This window comes from Macaca nemestrina, chromosome 13, assembly GCF_043159975.1.
Source record: "Macaca nemestrina isolate mMacNem1 chromosome 13, mMacNem.hap1, whole genome shotgun sequence".
Taxonomy (NCBI): Eukaryota; Metazoa; Chordata; class Mammalia; order Primates; family Cercopithecidae; genus Macaca; species Macaca nemestrina.
Window position 1 is genome coordinate 120572783 of NC_092137.1, and position 20732 is coordinate 120593514.

The 20732-nt window shown below is 43.6% G+C and overlaps 1 protein-coding gene across 3 annotated transcripts in view; it reads right to left on the reverse strand.

Annotated features, from left to right (window-relative positions):
* The window catches only part of LOC105490064 (von Willebrand factor A domain containing 3B), a 248703-nt gene that overhangs the window by 86398 nt on the left and 141573 nt on the right, over positions 1-20732 (reverse strand). For all 3 annotated transcript variants that reach the window (XR_011612122.1, XM_071077305.1, XM_071077304.1), the window contains exons 14-15: positions 13465-13647; positions 1690-1820 (exon numbers count right to left, since the gene is read on the reverse strand). Coding sequence is in view for 2 of the 3 variants with exons in the window: in XM_071077305.1 (XP_070933406.1) it covers positions 1690-1820; positions 13465-13647 (314 nt within the window). In the remaining variant the exon portion in view is untranslated. The remainder of the gene's footprint in view (positions 1-1689; positions 1821-13464; positions 13648-20732) is intronic.

A 20732-nucleotide genomic window follows, 5' to 3' on the forward strand; every position in this document is an offset into this window, starting at 1 on the left:
AGCAAAAAAAAGAGAAAGAAAAAAATTTCCATCAAGAAGGCAGAGTTAAGTCAACACATTCATGTTGAACACTGCAAACTTAAAGAAGTGAGCCTTCCCCCATCCGGGTTAATATAAAAACAGTCATTTATCCCTGACCAGTGTCGAAGAGTGGACAGCAGCCCAGCCTTGGAGTCAGAAGATACAGCTAACATCACAGGTCTGGTCCTTCCTGGCTCTGTGACTTCAGTCAAGTAACTCAATCTTCTCTAAACTTCTTCACTCTCCTCATCTATCAGCTGCAGGAAACGTGACCTGTACACCTGTCTAGTGACGACATGGGGCCGATGGGAGGATTCGTAGGGGGGAAAGCCTGTTATAAACAAGTAAGCACTGCAGAAACCCACTCTCTAACCAAAGTGTCTACCAGCAGGCACCTACAAAAGCTAGAGAAAGGAACTCCTGCCTTGGACCTCCCATGCCAGCACCAGATCACAGGGAACCGCTCTGCAGAACGGAGGGATCCCAGAAACGCTTGAGTGTTTTCCCAGACATGACCTTCTCTGAAGCTCTGAAGACAGCAGCCATACAAAGGAAAACTTCCGGAGCAATCTTCTGCTCCAACACTGTGACGTGTGCCCTCCCTCCTGCACCGCTGCCCCTTGACACCTCCGCGGAGCACCTGCCCCGGGTTCCACAGCCCTCTGTGGGTCTGTGCCCACATTGTGCCCCCCCACGGCAGAAGGAACCAGGCTGACATTCATCTGTGCACCCCAGTTCTCTTACTGCATGGTTTGTGCTCAATAAACGGCTTCTTATTTACTTGATTCTTAGTTTATTTGTTCAAAAATTTGAAGTTTAGAAGCTGTCTCTGTGCTTTCACAAATACTTAAAAAAATAATGCCATAAAATCTCATTATAAGATGGCCATTATAACATTTACCTCTTTTTACTGGTTCCACAGTCATGCCCTACCCTAAGCCCGTACAAATGCTTAATTTGCTTAACAGGAAGAGAGTGCGTTTTGTTGAACAATAAATTCTGATTAATAAATGTATTTTCTTTTTTTCCCCAATTTTCTATCATTCTTTGAACTAAAAAAGATACCCTGGCAGGGTAGGCTGTGATACTTGAATATCTGGAAAATATTAAATCATTTTAACAAAATTTGACCAGTTTCCGGAGTGTTCGGGGGTGGTTTTGATTTTGTTTAAAAACCACAAAATAGAAATATATTAGAATATAGGATGGGGGCAGACATGAGAAATCATCTATCCCAAACCCACCACCACGGCCACCATTTTAAAGATGAGGAAACAGAGGCCCACGCAATGGAGAGGTGTGGAGGGAAGTTTGAGCCTCGCCACAGTCACACAGACGGAAGTCCAGGCCTCGGCCTCCGGATCCCTGAGTCAGAGCTCCTTCCCCACACAGCGCTCCTCTCTGCCCTGTCACTGCTTGGGTCTGGGGGCCTGTCCGCACTGCATGGATAACATAAAGGGGAATATGTGGCCTCCTCAAGCCCATGATTAAATTGTTATTAAATTATTAATTCTCTTTGCTTAAAAAAATCCTAACTTAATCACACTGTGTGATTCTTTTCACTAAAAGAAATTTCACAGAGCATTTCAGAAAGGACAAGGGCCCAGGGCGCAGGCCCTGCTCTCGAGAGGCCCCCGCGCAGGGAGACAGGCGGGCAGGCGCACTCACTTGCTGTCTCCATCCTTTTCCGCATTGTACCACCAGTCCATGATCACCGACTCGGAATAAAGGTCTCGCATCTTCTCCAGGTCACGGTGACCTTGTTCCATTTCCTTAACTAAAAGAGTCAGATCTTCATTCTGCCAAAATGAGAAGTGAATATGCTATAAGACTAGATAAAAAGAGCTCAAATTCCAAACACGTTTCTTTTTTTTTCTTTTCTTTTGAGACAAGGAGCTCACTATGTTGTCCACGCTGGTCTTGAGCTCTTGGGCTCAAGTGATCCTCTCATCTTGGCCTCCCAAGTACCTGGGGCTACAGCACACGGCCAGCAAATGCCAAACATTTCTAACAGAAAGCCAACTGTATCAGGAAAAGAAGAATCGAAAGAATTTTATGTTGTTCTTATATTATCCCATTTTTAGCCAGCTTTATTGATGTGTAATTCACATACAATAAGCTGAACATCTGTAAAATGTACCATTTGAATAGTTTGACTTTCCCACCTGTGAAATCATTCTTACAGTAAAAATAATGAACGTATTCATCACCCTCCAAATTCCCTTGTGCCCCATTGTAAATCTGCCCACCCTCCTACAAGCCCTCTCCCTCCATTCTCCAGGAACTACTCATTGGCTTTCGGCCACTACACATTAGTTTCAGTTTTCTAGAATTTTATATAAATGGAATAATACAGAAATTACTCTTTTCTCCTGACTTTCTTCACTTATATAATGTGGGGAAAAGAAAGATCAGACTGTTACTGTGTCTATATAGAAAGAAGTAGACATAAGAGACTCCATTTTGTTCTGTATTTGAGATGCTGTTAATCTGTGACCCTATCCCCAACCTTGTCCTTGCAAGAAACTTGTGCTGTGGTGACTCAAGGTTTAATGGATTTTGGGCTGTGCAGGGTGTGCTTTGTTAAACAAGTGCCTAAAGGCAGCTTGCTGGTTAAAAGTCATCACCATTCTCTTAATCTCAAGTACCCAGGGACACGTACACTGCCAAAGGTCGCGGGGACCTCTGCCTAGGAAAGCTAGGTATTGTCCAAGGTTTCTCCCCATGTGATGGTCTGAAATATGGCCTCGTGGGAAGGGAAAGACCTGATCGTCCCCCAGCCTGACACCCGTGAAGGGTCTGTACTGAGGAGGACTAGTACAAGAGGAAAGAAGGCCTCTTGGCGGTTGTTGGCGGTTGAGATAGAGAAAAGCATCTGTCTCCTGCCCGTCCCTGGGCAATGGAACATCTCGGTATAAAACCGATTGTATGTTCTGTTTAGTGAGAAAGGAGAAAATCGCCTTAGGGCGAAAGGCGGGACTTGCTAGCGCAATGCTGCTCTTTATGCACTAAAAAGGTTTATGGAGATGTTTTCATATGCATATCAAGGCACAGCACTTTTCCTTAAACTTATGTCACAGAGATCTTTATTCATACGTCTTACTGCTGACTTTCTCCCTACAGTGATCCTATTATCCTGCCACTTCCTTTTCTTTAAGATGGTAAAGATAATGATCAATAAATACTGAGGGAACTCAGAGACTTGTGCCGGCGTGGGTCCTCCGTATGCTAAGCGCCGGTCCCCTGGGCCCACTTTTTCTTTCTCTATACTTTGTCTCTGTGTCTCATTTCTTTTCTCAAGTCTCTCGTTCCACCTAACGAGAAACGTCCACAGGTGTGGAGGGGCAGGCCACCCCTTCAATATAATTATTTTAAGATTCACCCATGTTGTAGCATGAATCAATAGTTCATTCATTTCTTATTGCTGAGCTGTATTCTATTGTATACCACTATTAAATACCACGATTTACTTATCCATTCACCTGTTGATGTTGTTTTCAGGTTTGGGCTATTATAAATCAAGTTATACACATTTGCATACAAGTCTTTGCATGGACATCGGTTTTCATTCTTCCTGAATAAATATCTAGGAGTAGAATGACTGGACCATGTGGTTTGTGATGTTAAGGTCCTTCACATCCCTTGTAAGCTATATTCCTAGGTATTTTATTCTCTTTATAGCAGTTGTGAATGGGAGTTCACTCATGATTTGGCTCTCTGCTTGTCTGTTATTGGAGTATAGGAATGCTTCTGATTTTCACACATTGATTTTGTATCCTGAGACTTAGCTAAAGTTGCTTAGCAGCTGAAGGAGTTTTTGGGCTGAGATGATGGGGTTTTCTAAATATACAATCATGTCATCTGCAAACTGAGACAGTTTGACTTTCTCTCTTCCTATTTGAATACCCTTTATTTCTTTCTCTTGCCTGATTGCCCTGGCCAGAACTTCCAACAGTAGGCTGAATAGGAGTGGTGAGAGAGGGCATCCTTGTCTTGTGCGGGTTTTCAAAGGGAATGCTTCTAGTTTTTGCCCATTCAGTATGATATTGGCTACGGGTTTGTCATAAATGGCTCTTATTATTTTAAGATATGTTCCACCAATACCTAGTTTATGGTGAAAGGACACAAAGATAGATGTGTACCCGCCCCCCCTCCCCGCTACACTTTGTTCTGCTCTCTAATCTTTGCACATACCAGAGATTTCATAAGTTCTGTGAGTACCTGTTTTTCTGCACGTACCAGAGATTTTGTTTTGCACATACCAGAGATTTCGTAAGTTCTGTGAGTATCTGTTTTTCTGCACGTACCAGAGATTTTGTAAGTTCTGAGGCAAGGTCACAAGACGTGTTTAAGTAAGATAAACTCTTGCTGCCATAAACCTGCTCTCCCGCCTCAAAGGTTGAACCGAAATATCAGAAATGGCGGGAACCAATCATAGTTAGCCAAATCGCCTTGTTCAAACACTAGCCAATCATATATCTGATTTGTATAATAACTCTATGCCCACTTTTCTTAGACTATATAACACTGCTCGGAGCTCAGTGGGGGAGCTCTCCTGCCCGTCTCGTTTCGCGAGCGAGTGAGAGTTCCAGGTTCAAACCTGTAATAAAGATCCTTGCTGCTTAGCTTTGACTCTGGACTCTGGTGGTCTTCTTCGGGGAATAAACGGTCTGGGCATAACAATGGAGTGTTTTTAACCTGAAGGGCTGTTGAATTTTACGATGTTGACCCTCTTTTCATGTGCTTCTTTGCCATCTGTAGATTCTCTTCGGTGAAATGTCTGTGCATACGCTTTGCCTATTTTCTGATTACATGGTTTGTTTTCTACTGTTGAGTTTTAAGAGTTCTTCATATATTCTAGATACTAAGGCCTTTGTCTGATATGTCATTTGCAGATACTTTCTCTAAGTCTGCAGCTCATCTTTTTATGCTCTTAACAGGGTCTCCCAAAGAGTGAAAGCTTTTAATTTTGATGACATTCAATATATTAATGCTTCCTTTTATGGATCATGCTTTTGGAATCAAGACTAAAAATTCTTTGGTAGCCCAACATCCCCCCAATTGTTCCCACATTTCTTTCTAGAAGTTTTATAGTTTTATGTTTTTAGATGTAAGTCCATGATCCATTTTGAGCTAAGATGTCCATGAGGTATGAGGTTTAGGTTAGGGTTTATTATTTTGCCTTTGGATATTCAATTGCTCCAACCATTTATTCAAATGGCTATCTTTCCTCCACTGGATTGCTTCTGCATCTTTGTCAAAAATCAGTTGAGCATGTTGTGTGGGTGTGTTTCTATAACTGTTCCATTGGTCTACATGTCTGTTTCTACACTAAAGCCATACATCTTGATGAATGCAGCTACATAGTAAGTATTAATACTATGTATAATGATTCTTCCCACTTTTTCTTTTTCAAGATTGTTTAAACTTTATTAGAGCCTGTGACTTGTCACATAAATTTTAGATAGGCTTAACTATGTCTGTAAAAAACGTTTCTGGGGTTTTTATAGAAATTTTAATAAACCTATAGATCAAGCTGGGGAGAACTGATGTCTCTAATATGTTGAGTCGTTCAATCCATGAACAGAACATGTCTTTCCATTTATTTAGATCTTCTTTGATATCTTCAGCATTTTGTAATTCTCAACATAAAACTTCTGTACATACTTTTTAGGTGCATAAACATTTCATCTTCTTTGAAACTCAATTATAATTGGTATTGGGTATTTAATTTTCACTTCCACATGCTCACTGTTACTTTATCAAAATGTGATTGAATTGTGTGTGTATTAATTTTGTGACTTTGCTGAAATCTCGTAAAAGTTCTAGTTTTATTTTTTTTGTAGGTCTCCTGGGGTTTTCTATGTAGATAATATGTTACCTACAAATGAAAAGTTTTATTTCTTCCTTCCCAATCTGTATGCCCTTTATTTCTTTTCTTGCTTTGTTGCCATGGTTAGAACTTCCAGTAGTATGTTGAATCAGAGTGATGAGAATAGATGTCTTTGACTCTCTTCTAATCTTAAGGGGAAATCATACAGCCTTTCACTACTAAGTATGACTTTAGCTGTAGGTGTTGCACTGATGTTCTTATTAAGTTGAGGAAGTTCTCCTCTATTTCTATTTTGCTGAGAGTTTTTTATTATGAATGGTGTGGAATTTGGTCAAGGCTTTTTCTGCATCAATTGATACAACCATACAATTTTTCTTCTTTAGACTGTTGATATGCTGGATAATACTAATAGATTTTCTAATGTTGAAACAATCAGTTACAAATTTCTTGAAACAAATGAACAAATATTTCCAATATATAAAAACAAATAGCCGGGTGGGGTGGCTCATGCATGTAATGCCAGCACCTTGGGAGGCCAAGGCAGGTGGATCACATGAGGTCAGGAATTCGAGATCAGCCTGGCCAACATGGGGAATCCCTGTCTCTATTAAAAATAAAAATTAGCTGGGCATGGTGGCCAGTGCCTATGTAATCCCAGCTACTCGGGAGGCTGAGGCAGAAGAATTGCTTGAACCACAGAGGTGGAGATTGCAGTGAGCCAAGATTGTGCCACTGCACTGTAGCCTGGGTAAAAAAAAAAAAAAAAGAACAAATATTCTTGTATATATGGAGTAAATCCCCCTTGATTGTAGTGTATAAGTTTTAATACATTGCTGGAATCATTTTACTAATATTTTGTTAAGGATTTTTGCATGATATATTTCAAAAAATCCTTTTAGTTGAACCTACCTTTTTAGAATTAAAGTGAGTTTTTTGAAAGCAGCACATAGTTTGGTTGTGTTCTTTTTTTTTAATTCACTCTGCTGTATCTGTCTTTTGATTGGTATAATTAGACCATTAATTTAAAAAGTATTATTGACATGTCAGCACTCACTTCCAGTATTTTATAGTTTGTTTTCTCTGGTCTCATTCCTCCGCTCTCTTTCCTTGCATTCCTTCGGGTTATTTAAACTTTTTTTTTTTCTTACAATTCCATTTTGATTTATTTACAGAGTTTTTGAATGTAGCCCTTTGTATGGCTTTTGTAATGAATCTTGTCAGTATGACAGCATATATATGTGACTTATAACAGTCCCAGCATCAACATTTTACTCCTTCAATGAAAATAAGTAAACATCACTTCCATTTAGGTCCCTTTACCTTCTCCAGCTTCAAATATTATTGTCTTCAGTGTTACGTGATGTTACAACTTTTGTTTCAATCATTAAAAATACGATTTGTAAATCTCATGAAGAAAAGGATAGATTATATCTCCCAATATTTCTGCTCTTTCTTCTTTTCTTTCTGATGCTCCAATTATTTCTTTTATAATTTCCTTTTGCTTGAAAAACCTCCTGTAAACAATCAACAAAAATAAGTTTCCTAACAATAAGTTCTTTTAGTTTTTATTTATCTAAGAATATTTTTATCTCCCCTTCATCCTTGAAAGATAGTTTTGTGAAATATAAAGTTTGGGGTTGCTAATACCTGTAATCGCAGCACTTGGGGAGGCTGAGGCAGGAGGACTGCTTGAGGCCAGGAGTTCAAGACCAGCCTGGGCAACATAGTGTGACCCTGTCTCTACAAATGAAAAAATTAGCCATGCATGGTGGCACACACCTGTAGTCCTAACTACTTGGAAGCCTGAGGCAGGAGAATCACAGGAGCATAACAGTTTAAGGCTTCAGTGAGCCAACACTGTGTCACTGCACTCCAGCCTGGGTGATGCAGTAAAACTCTGTCTCTAAAAATAAAATAAAATAAAATAAAATAAAATAAAATAAAATAAAATAAAATAATAAAATTCATGGTTAATGGTTCTTTTCTTTCATACTTGAAAAATATTGTGCCATTTTTCCCCTGGCTTCTTTGGTCTTGGACAGAAAGTCTGCTGTCAAATCTGCAATTGAATTGGTGTCATTTTAATTATTTTTTTCTTTGTCTTTAATTTTCAAATGTCTAACTATGACACATCTTGGCCTGGATTTCTTTGGGCTTATCCTGTTTGGAGTTTACTCAGATTCTTGAATCTGTATATTTGTATATTTCACCAACTTTGGGAAGTTTTCGGCTATTATTTTGTCATTTTTTTTCAGTCCCATTTTCCTTCTTGTTTCTTTTGTGGACTCTGATGATACTAATGCTGGATATTCTGTCATTGTCTCACAGGTCCCTGTGGCTCTATTTGTCTATTTTCTCTCTGTTGTTTAGAGTGACTGAATTTTGTTGTTCTGACTTCAAGTTCACTGACATTATCCTGTCATCTCTACTTCACTATTGAACCTATCTACTGAGGTTTTAAAATTTTCTGTTCTTGTATTTTTCAGTTCTCAAAGTTCCACTTGGATTTTTTTTTTATAATTCCTACTTATATTCTGAGATTGTCTATTTGTTCATTTGTTTCAAGAGGATTTGTAGTGACTGTTGAAGCATTTTTATGACAGCTTCTTTAAAATCCTAGCAGATCATTCCAACATATTCCAACATCATCTCAGTGTTGGCATCATTCGTCATTTCTCATTCAAATTGGGGCTTTCTTGGCTCTTTGTGTGATGGGCACTTTTTTTTACTGGATCCTAGGCATTTTCTATTGTGTGAGAAGATTCTGGGTCCTATTTAAAATCTTTTATTTTACTTGGTAGTTGCCCTGCTTAAATTGAGCATGTGGAATTTGTCCTACTTTTGTGGGTCTCTGCTCCAATGGCAGTTTGATGTTCAGAAGCTTTTGGTATTATCTTGGTCTTCTTTGCTAATCTGGTGGCATTCTGGACCCCACTGGTCCCTGCTGGTACTGCCTGAAGAGACAGGAGGGGTCTTCCTCCGTCAGGTTCCAGGTGTCTCTTGGTGCCTCCAGGTGTTCCTGTATCACTGGGTAGGGTAGGAGAGCCCTTGGCCCACAGGGACAAAGAATCTTCTGCAAGGGGCCACTGGTTCTAGCTGGGCCTCTCCTGCCTGTTCTTCCCATGCACTCTGATGTGTCTCTGCAGGAGAGGAGAGTCTCAAGCCTGCAGAGACAACGAGGCTTTCCAGATGGGCCACTGGCAGCTGTGTCCCTTTAGCAAGCTCTGCCCACCTATCCAAGTAAACATCCTCCTCTGGTGTACTTCTTATATGTGTGGGGGCTGGGCTGTCATAGATAAACTTGACTTTCACTTGGGCATAACTATGGATCTGGTGAGCTTTCCCAGCTATTTTTTGTCGGGGCGAGCTGTCAGAGTGGCAGGATTAAGAGTTCAACTGTCGTGCTCGCTTCGGCAGCACATATACTAAAAAAAGAGTTCAACTGTCTTTCTGTGGCACAGTTTTCTTTTGTGGGACAGTTTTCTCTTAAGGGTAGGGGGTTGACAGTGTACTGAGTAGCCCACCTAGCGCCACCTCCTTCAGTCTCGTCAATGCTGAATGGAAGTGAAGCCTCAGTCCTCCGCTGGGCCCTGCTGACATTATGGGGAGGACCACTGTGGGGGCTAGTCCTGTTTCACAGTTTCTCCCTTGGTCTCATGCTGTTGTATGAGTGTGGAGATGAGGCTTCCCATTACTAACACCATAGATGGGGGAAAGCGGAGCGTGGCCTTTCCCCAGCTCTCTCCCTTTTTCATGTTCATTGATGATGGCTCTTTGTAGAGGCTCATCTTCATGCTGAATCCTGCTGACATGAGGACTCTGGCGAAGCAAACAGTGACTACACTGGCCTCACACTTCCTGCTTAGGTTGTGGTGCTGCCTGATAGGAGTGGAGGGTCCGCTTGACACTGGGCACTGTGGACACTACCCTGGTAGGGGACTCAGGGCACTGCTGCTCCTGCCCACGCATGGATGAGAGATCAGCTTTCCACTCAGTCCCTCTGATATTACCCTAGCAGGAAAATGGAAGCACCACCTGCTTCCAGAAGGAGAATGAGCTTTCCACTAAGCCTCACTGACACAGCCTCAGCAAGGAAATCAGAGCGTTGCTGCCTGCTTCCACCACGTAGGAATGCAAGGTTAGCTCCCTGGTCAGCTCTACTACTCCACTCGGCAGGGGGATCAGAGCGCAGTCACTTGCTTCCATGAAGCAAGAGAGTGGGTGAAAGAGTGGCTCCCTGTTTGGCACCACTAAAATCCCAGGGGAAGGGATGCAGTTTTTCCACAGTATATGGAGCAGGACAGGTATTGTGAAAAAGGTTTTCTGTTGTTAAGCTGTGCTCTTCCCAGTCATTTGGCTGGGGCAGTGGTCGTGGGGAACAGGCTTTTCCTGGGGCATTTTTTGTCACTGCTTGTTGGAGACTCCACGTTGGAGAGGCTTCTGTAGTGCCCTGTCTGGGATATATGAATAGAAATAAAGTCCCAAGGACTCATTGCCAAAGGACCTCGGAATGTGGAGAATGACACAACAATGAGTCTTTTTTTTTTCACTGTAAGTTCCAGGATACATGTGCAGAACATGCAGGTTTGTTACACAGGTAAATATATGCCATAGTGGTTTGTGGCACCTATCAACCTGGCACCTAGGCATTAAGCCCCATATGCATTAGCTATTTGTCCTGTCCTGATGCTCTCCCTCCCTTTGCCCCCCACCACTGACAGACCCCAGTGTGTGTTGTTCCTCTCCGTGTCCATGTGTTCTCATTGTTCAGCTCCCACTTATAAGTGAGAACATGCAATGTGTGGTTTTCTGTTCCTGTGTTAGTTTGCTGAGGATGATGGCTTCTAGCTTCATCCATGTCCCTGAAAAAGAATGATCTCATTCCTTTTTAGGGCTGCATAATATTCCATGGTGTATATGTACCACATTTTCTTTATCCAGTCTATCATTGATGAGCATTTGGGTTGGTTCCATGTCTTTGCTATTGTGAATAGAGCTGCAATAAACATATGTGTGCATGTGTCTTTATGGGAGAATGATTTACATTCCTTTGGGTATATACCGAGTAATGGGATTGCTGGGTCAAATGTATTTCTGGTTCTAGATTCTTGAGGAATCGCCACACTGTCTTCCACAATGGTTGAAGAATGACAGGACAATGAGTCCTTTGTCCACTTTTGGAGTTATAACCAGGGCTTTCTGGTTTTGAGATGGTGGACCTACAACGGATGGCAGTACTCTGTCTTTGCTGGAACTGGAAGTCCATCCTGTACTTTTTCTTACAATTATGCAAGAAGAAATCTTTTTTACATATTTACCTATGCAGTCAGCATCATCTTTACCAATGCTTTTTATTCCTTAGCATAGATTCATATTTCTATCTGGTAAGGTTTTCCTTCTGTCTAAAGTACTCCCCTTTAATGTTTCTGGTACTGCAGGCTTGTTGGTGATGAATTCTTTTAGTTTTTGCATACCTTTTTTTTTTTTTTGGTGAGACAGGATCTCACTGTCGCCCAGGCTGGAGTGCAGTGGCACGATCTCGGCTCACTGCAGTCTCTGCCTCCTGGGTTCAAGTGATCCTCCTGCTTCAGCGCCCCCTCAAGTAGCTAGAACTACAGGTGCAAACCAAACCACCATGCCCAGCTACTTTTTATATTTTTTGTAGAGGTGGGGTCTCGCCATGTTGCTCAGGCTGGTCTTGAATTCCTGAGCTCAAGCAATCTGCCCACCTTAACCTCCCAAAGTGCTAGGATTACAGGTGTAAGCCACTGAACCTGACCATTTTCGTATATCTTAAAAAGTCTATTTTATCTTCCTCTTTGACAGATATTTTCACTCTGCATAGACACTATGTGGACAGTCTCTCAGTATTTTAAACATGTTTCTCCACTGTCTCCTTACTTGCATTATTTCTGAGGAGACATCTGCTGTTACCTTTACTACTGTTCCTCGTGCACAATGTGTCCTCTTTCTATTATTTTAAGATGTTCTCTTTGTCACTGCTTCTGAAAAGTTTGATTCTGCTTTGGCCTGGTTTTCTTCATGTTTCTTGCACTTGGGATTCATTGAGGTTCTTTTGGGTCTGTGGGTTTACTGTTGTAATCCAATTAGGAACATTTTTGGCCACTGTTGTTTCAGTTATGTGTTTATTAGGCTGCTTGGATTTTTCCACGACTCACTGATGCTGTTTTTTGTTTGGCTTTTATTTTTGAATTCTCATTCTTCTGTGTTACATTTTGGATAGCTTCTATTGCTGCCTTCCAATTCACTAGTCTCGTCTTATGCAATGTCTGATCTGCTGCTCATCCCATTCCACATATTTTTCATCACTAGATGTTTAATTTGTGTCTTACTTGTACCTTTCATGTCTCCCCCACAGTTACAAGGACTGTTTCAATGCTCTAATAGTAACATTGAGTTCTGGGTATATTTTAAGTCTTCAGTTTGTTTTTCCTCCTCATTATGGGTCTGTATTTTCCTACTTTTTTGCATGCCTGATAATATTCAGTTGTATGCTAGGCATTGCTGATTTTACTTTGTCAGGTGGTGAATATTTTTGTTTACTTGTAATTATTCTTGGGGTTTGTTCTGGGATGCAGTTAAGTTAGTTGGAAGCAGTTTGATCCTTGCAGGCCTTTCATTTAAGATTTGCTAGGTGGAACCGGAGTGTTTGGTTGCTCCCACTACTGAGGCAACACTCTCCTGTGTGCTTTACCCAATGCCCAAAGGATTATGAAGTTTTCAATCCTTGCTAATGGGAGTACTCTTCCCAGCGCTCTGTGAGACTAAAGCACTGGTACCTCCAATGCTTTTGGATGATTCATTCCCTAGTCCCAGGTAGTTCACTCACATGAAGCACTGATCAGTATTCTGACTTGTCCTGCTACCCACTGAATCTGGATTTAAAGTCACTCCTCAGAACAGAAAACAAAAAACACACCCTAGAAGGGCATCCTTGAAACGCATATGAACAGGCCAAGTCTGGAGGATGAGAGAACAGAATTTTATTTGCTTTCTCCCATTAGCCTATTAAAATAAATTGCTTTATCAGGTGGTCAAACGGTTACATAGTCTGAGAGGTCAGCAAGCAACTAACCACCTACATTTGACATTGTTTCATTTTCTACAAATATCTGTGTATAGCAGTGATTAACAAACTTCACATATAGCCCCCTGGGTATCCTTGTTAAAAACACAGATTCCTAAAGTTTGGCAAAATATTGATAATTATTGAATTTAAATTATGGGTACATGGGGGTCTATATATGCTTCTATTTTTGTGTAATGTTTGAAACTTTCTACAATAAAAAGCTTAGAAGAAAAACAAAATACATGCATTGATTTATAATTCCTGGGCCTCTATGCCTACAACCTGCTTTAGCATCTCTGAAATGGGATGCAGGAATCTGCTCAGATGCCCTAGCTCGGGTGGTCCTTGGGCTACATTCTGAGAAACACTGGTACACTCACTGTTAAGTGACTCATTTTTTTTTTTTTGTCTTAGTTATCTTTATGGTTGCTCTTTTCTCAATGAAGGTATTATCCAGGGACCGCCAGCCTGTAATGCTCAAATAAATGAACACTCCCTTCTCAGCCCACCAAGCTCTTACCTGAACAGCCTCTGGAGGAGTGGGATCCTTGCAACCAAAATGATAAAAATGGAACTCTCCTCCAGTCAAAGCAGCAACCTCTTTCAAAAACCTGTTTGCAATCTCATCGTTGTAGTTGAAGGAGATGGTATAAATAGGAATTTCCTGAAAAACTTTGACCTGGTCTATAACCATTTCAGGCGGCTGAAACGATAAGTTTTGGGGAGGGGGGGGAAGGGAGATGGAAAGAGAAGAAGAGAAAGAAAAGAATATGAAAATCCTTAGTATTTACTACAGATACCCAAACAGTAATTCCATATACAGTGGTGAGTGGCTCCTTATAAACATGTCGATTCAATTCAGTAAACAAAGACAAGACTCTGGCAGATGGTGAGAGTACAGTGATCCACAAGACATGGGCCTTGGCTCGGAGGTCTCTCAATTGGGTGGGACAAAGTGCTGGGCTGCAAAAGAGCAATTTCCAGCCTCCAACATGCTATGGTCAATGCTTCCCACAGACAGTGAAGGAAGACATGTTTGTTGAAGGCCTTCCCATGTGCTGGGCGTTCATCTTAGAAGCTGAAGAAAGCAGGCAGGCTCTGTGAGGCCTGGATGAAGGCGTCCCAGAGCTAAGAGAGGCTTCTTCAGTGTACACAGGAGCTAGACAGGGAGCGGGCCCACCACTCCACAGCCCAGAGAAGCTGCTGGAATGAGTGATGCAAAGGGGCACGGTTAGGCAGTCTGCGGTGGTGAGAGGTTTGCTTCAACTTTCTGAGTCTGCTCTTCAAAGCTCTGAGGATATAAACCAGCAAAAGGACTCCTCAGTGGGGAGGGACAGGAGGACAGGAATGGCTGTCTCCCGTTGCAGGGATGGAGCTCCCTCTGCCACTAAGGGGCACCCCCACCCTCTGCCCAGCCCCCAGCACCATCCTGGGTCACTTGAACATCATGCCAGTTTAATATGAAGGAAACACCTGAGACTGGATGCAGGTGTGGGGCTTACAGTGATACACATGACAGTCTCGCTCGCTCACGCTGTCTTCAGCTGTATGGAATGATGGAAACAGCTCCAGAACTAGAGACCTGGGCTTGACGCTCATCCAGCACTGCCCATCTGAATGGCCTAGGGCATGTCCTGTCTAATGTGAGTTTCCTCATCTGTGGCTCAGAACTAATACTCCCTCCTTACAGGACTGCTGTGAGGAGTAAATGAGATGATGTTCCTTAGAAAGCATTCCACAAATATTTGTTGAGCATATTTGCCAGGTGCTGCTGTCAGCCTAGGATAAGGTCAAGTGGCACACCTGAGCCACTTTCCCCAGTTCCCTCTGCTCCGAGTCTAAACAGCTGTGCAGCCAGGGCTCCACACACATCAGCTGTGCAGCCCTCCTCCACACACATCAGCTGTGCAGCCAGGGCTCCACACACATCAGCTGGAGTGGCCAGAAAGGCAGATTCCATCTCCTCCCTGCCTGAAGGAGGTCTGTTTGCGTATGTGCAGGCTGATCACCCTGCACCTTCCCCACCCTCCGGCTCTCACATACTCCATGCTAAGGCTTTAGCCATTAGTTTTATTTAGGATGGTGCAGATGCCTTTACCATGTCCATTTTCTTGATTCTAGTCCAGGCCAGCCCCTCACTTCAAAGAATTCCCAAAATGACCACAGCCAAAGCTGTATGGGGCTGTTCCCAGCAAAGACCCTGACAGTTTACATTACGGATGCCCACCAAAGGACACTTATCCAATGTGTATATGATTCCATTTTAATGAAGACTAATATTTCTAGAACCCCTTTGACCTGCTAAATTTTAGAGACTATCACTTTATAGTGCTCCCTCAGATATTTAATAAGCAGGCAGGAAGCTAGTGTCCATGTAACTGATCCAGAGCAGCATCTGTGTCTATTCTTCCAAGGAGAAAATTCTGCTGAATATTTGGAATAACACTGGCCTTACACATTCAGCTCCTACAAAGCCAGCGAAAATTCAAAAGCAAAAAATGGAAATTGAGTGGTACATCTCAATATCTTCTACATAGAACACGAATATCAAACATCAATTTGCCTTTTTGAGAGAATCCAAGGAATAATGCAAAAATAGACCACGTGTGTTGAAAAGGCAGTGTTGAATTCGGAAGTCCTCAAGAATTTCTAAATTATGTTTGGGGTAATTTGCACATTTCTGACTCAAGCTTTTTTTTTTTCTTTTAGACGGTGTCTCACTCCATCACCCAGTCTGGAGTGCAGTGGCACGATCTCAGCTCACTGCAACCTCCACCTCCCGGGTTCAAGCGATTCTCCTGCCTCCTCAGCCTCCCGAGTAGCTGGGATTACAGGCACGTGCCACCAGTCCTGGCTAATTTTTTTTGTATTTTTAGTAAAGACTGGGTTTCCCCATGCTGGCCAGGCTGGTTTCGAACTCCTGACCTCAAGTAATCTGCCTGCCTCAGCCTCCCGAAATGCTAGGATTACAGGTGTGAGCCACTGTGCTTGGCCTGACTCCAGCCATTATTCATATCCTTGATTCTCCATCTTTGAGCGGACCCTCAGATTCTGGTGAAATAGATTGATCTTCTCTCCAGAAAAAAAATTTTTTTGAGTGTATGTTGTATCTATTATTGGGAGATTCCAGAGCCTCCAAAGTCCATACTGGACTGTAGATCAATAATTCTTCTCAATCCACTGCTTGTGGGGATGTCGCTTGTGACATCCTCTTTGGGGGCTGCTGTTTGGCAGTATCGATCAAAACATGGACCTTGCAGCTGAGTCCGCTTCTCAGAATGTACACTACAGATATACTCACTCACCTGCAAACCGATATATGCGCAGAGTTGCTTTGGCAAGACTGTGTAAAACAAAAAGCTCAAAAACAATCTGACTGCGCGTCTGCCCGGGACTAGCTAAATAAGTGATGGGATAGCCGTGCGATGGAACCTAGAAGACAATGAGGACGCTCCGTATTAAACGATATGAAGCCATCTCCAAGGCACACTGTTTGACGGATAAAGGTGCAGAATTGTGTGTACAATAGGCTAACATTTGTTTTTGTAAAAAAGAGGAAATATATATGAATACACTTTTGATGTATAACAGAGACCATCTCTGAAAGGAGATACAGAAAAACTAGTCATATCAGGTGCCTCCTAGCTGGTGAAAGGGGTGAGAGGGAGAATTTTCTCTGGCTATGCTTTTCTACGAAGGTAGAAAAGAATGCATTAGAATATGCATTACTATTCAAAAATTAAACAAAAATAGCTTTAAGGTGCAAGGTTTACTAAATTCATGTAACAGAATGCGACGCAGTCGTTGAGAAGGATGCTCCTGAAAAATTTTTCATGACTTGGAAAAATGCACGTGATATGTGAGATGGGAAAAAACCCACAAAATCCAATTATGAGTGATTTAAATTTTGTCCTTTTTTGGTTTGTTTTTTCCTTAGAGACAGGGACTCTCTCTGTTGCCCAGGCTGGAGTGCAGCAGTGCAATCACAGCTCACTGCATCCTTGAACTCCTGGGTTCAAACAATCCTTCTACTTCAGCCTTCTGAGTAGCCAGGACTACAGGCACACACCACCACGCCCAGCTAATTTTAAAATTTTTTGGAGAGACAGGGTCTCAATACGTTGCCCAGGCTGGTCTCGAACTCCTGGGCTCAAGCAATCCTCCTGCCTCACCCTACCAAAGTGTTGAGATTACAGGAGTGAGCCACCTCACCCAACCACATTTTCTCCTTTTTAATGCTTATCCGTGTTTTCCAAATTGTCCACAGTGTAAACAATTTTAAAGATCAGTAAGAGTATATCAAAAAGAAAAATATACCTTGACTTGCCTAGATGTCCCTCAAGTCGGAATCTTCAGGCCACACTGTCCCCAAACTCTAGCTCCATATATTTCTAGGGACTTTTAGACACCCACGCACACACTACAGGTTCGCAAACTCAGCTTCCTCCACTAGCCACCCCCAAGCCTACTTGCCTCTTCTTGAAATCTGCATTTCAATCAGTTAATATCATAATCATTGTCAACCGGGAATCAGTCATCCTCACTCCTTTCTGCCTTGCTCCCACTTTCTCCTCACTTCCCATTCACTGCTTCCAAACTGGCCGTGGTGACTCCTTTCTGCCTTGCTCCTACCTTCTCTTCTCCTCACCTCCCATTCACTGCTTCCAAACTGGCCGTGGTGACTCCTTTCTGCCTTGCTCCTACCTTCTCTTCTCCTCACCTCCCATTCACTGCTTCCAAACTGGCCGTGGGGTCCCGTTGATGCTGGTTCCTGTGGCTCATGGCTGGAGGCAGTCCCCTCCCCCTCCTTCCATTCCTGCTGCTCCCACCCAAGGCGGGGTCCTTCCCAGCTTTCATCAAGGAGCCAGCAGCAGGCCATGGCAGCGCCAGCCTTTCCCTGGCACAACCAAGCCATGTTTCTGAGATGCAGATGGGTAGGGTGGCCGGCTCCTCTGAGAGTTCCTCTCTGTGGTGACACTGAAAGGACACAAAGATAGATGTGTACCCGCCCCCCACCCGCTACACCCTTGTTCTGCTCTCTAATCTTTGCACGTACCAGAGGCTTCGTAAGTTCTGTAAGTACATGTTTCTCTTTCTGAGGCCAGGTCACAAGGAATGTTTAAGTAAGATAGCCAGGTCACAAGGTGTGTTTAAGCAAGATAGCCATAAACTGGTCGTGCAACCTGATGCAATATAATTAACTGCCTTTGTGTAAAACTGCTCTTCCGCCTCAAGGGTTGTACTGAAATATCAGAAATGGCGGGAACCAATCATAGTTTGCCAAATCGCTTTGTTCAAACTCCAGCCAATCATACCTCCAATTTGTATAATGATTCTATGCCTACTTTCCTTAGACTATATAACATTGTTCGGAGCTCAGTAGGGGAGCTCTCCTGCCCGTCTCGTTTCACGAGCAAGTGAGAGTTCCAGGTTCGAACCTGTAATAAAGATCCTTGCTGCTTAGCTTTGACTCTGGACTCTGGTGGTCTTCTTCGGGGAATAAACGGTCTGGGCATAACAAATGGGGGCTCGTCCGGGATTTCCCCCAAGCCCACCAGACCCCCAAGTCAACGGATCTTAATCTGTAGGTAAGCCGGCTTTGTCACTGTCTCTGTCTTTGTCTCTGTCTGTCTCCCTGAAATTTCGCGAAATCCGTAATCTGTAATCTGTATTGGTCTGTTCTGTAAGTGGCACGGTCTTGGCGGACGCGCTAGAAGACAGCCACTCGGGACTGGTGGGAGACGTTCCCCAGTGCCCATCTGGGGGCCTCCATCCTTGGTTGCCCCGTCTGACTCAGGTCGGAAGTCCGACACGCGCTCGCGAATGCTCATCGTTATTACTGTCTGTCCATTATTGTTAAGTGTTAAGTGTAAGCCCAAAACGAAACATAAAACCTTTTCTTCCCCCTCCAGGACCGGACCTGTCGGATACTCCCCTCTGCTTCACACTCATTTTCGTCCCCCCTTCTCTTTGTAGGAGCAGTCCAAAGATGGGCAACAACCAGAGCACGCCGCTCTCACTCCTTGTTACCAATTTTAAGGATGTGAAGGCTCGGGGGCGTAACTTAAGCGTAGAACTAAAGAAGGGAAAGCTAGTTACTTTCTGCCGTTCGGAGTGGCCCTCTTTCGGCGTAGGGTGGCCCTCTGAAGGAACTTTCTGTCTCTCTATTATTACTAAGGTAAAAACTAAGATTTTCCTGCCAGGGCAGTCAGGACATCCTGATCAAATTCCTTATATTCTAGTGTGGCAGGATCTTGTGGAAAACCCACCACCCTGGATAACTCCATTCATCCTTGAGCCCTGCAAAGTCCTAGTAACGCGACCTACAAGACAAAAGACTCCCTCTGCTCCCTCGGCCCCTGTGCTGCCGGACAGCCAGGACCCCCTAACGTTAGAACCCACATTTCCCCCACCATATCAGCACCTTATCCCGCAGGACCTAGTCCCCCAGGGTGGTGCTTCCGTAGAGGGAAACCGAGAAGCGGAAGCAGCCGAGAGTGAAAGTAACCTGGGGGGGCCGGCCGGCCGAACACGAGGCCGCGTACAGCGGGACCAAGCTTCCCGACTCCCTGACTCCACTGTAGCCCTGCCTCTCAGAGAAATAGGATCGCTCGATGATACCGGGCTCTCCCGTCTCATGTATTGGCCTTTTTCCACCAGTGATTTATACAATTGGAAGTCCCAAAATGCTCGGTTCTCAGATAATCCCAAAGATCTAACCTCGTTGTTAGACAGTGTCATGTTTACTCACCAGCCGACCTGGGATGACTGTCAACAGCTCCTCCGAATCCTGTTCACAACGGAGGAGCGGGAAAGAATCCAAGTTGAGGCCAGAAAACTGGTTCCAGGAGATGACGGCCAGCCAACTGCAAATCCTGACCTCATTAATGCGGCTTTCCCTTTGACCCGGCCCAGATGGGACTACAACACGGCAGAAGGTAGGGGACGACTGCTCATTTATCGCCAGACTCTAATGGCGGGTCTCCGGGCTGCAGCTCGCAAGCCCACCAATTTGGCTAAAGTATATTCTGTGTTACAAGGTAAGACAGAAAGCCCCGCTGTGTATTTAGAGAGATTAATGGAAGCCTTCAGACAGTTTACCCCTATGGACCCGGAAGCACCGGAAAATCAGGCAGCGGTAGTAATGTCCTTTGTAAACCAGGCAACACCAGATATTAAAAGAAAACTCCAGAAATTAGAAGGTTTAGAGGGAAAGCAGATTCAGGACCTCCTTCAGATGGCCCAGCGAGTTTATAATAATAGGGATACTCCAGAAGAAAAACAGTTCAAGGCAACCAAAGAAATGACCAAAGTCTTAGTAGCAGCTTTCCCCCAGGCAGGAAATGGCCAAAACAGAAAGCAGAAAAAGCAAGGCCCTAGGCAAGGATTAGAAAAAGATCAGTGTGCTTATTGCAAGGAACGTGGCCACTGGATTAAAGACTGCCCAAAGAAACGGAGACCAGCTAACCCTACCTCCGTACTCGTTACCCAGGACTCTGACTAGGGAGGACGGGGTTCGGACCCCCTCCCCGAACCCAGGGTAACTTTGCAAGTGGAGGGGTCCCCAGTTCGCTTCTTGGTCGATACTGGGGCGGAACGCTCAGTCCTAACCAAACCAATTGGAAAAATGTCTAAGAAAACATCCTGGGTGCACGGGGCCACAGGCATCAAAAAATACCCCTGGACAACCCAGAGGACTGTAGACTTAGGAACGGGAAAAGTCTCCCATTCCTTCCTAGTCATCCCAGAGAGCCCCTGCCCTCTACTAGGGAGGGACTTGCTGACAAA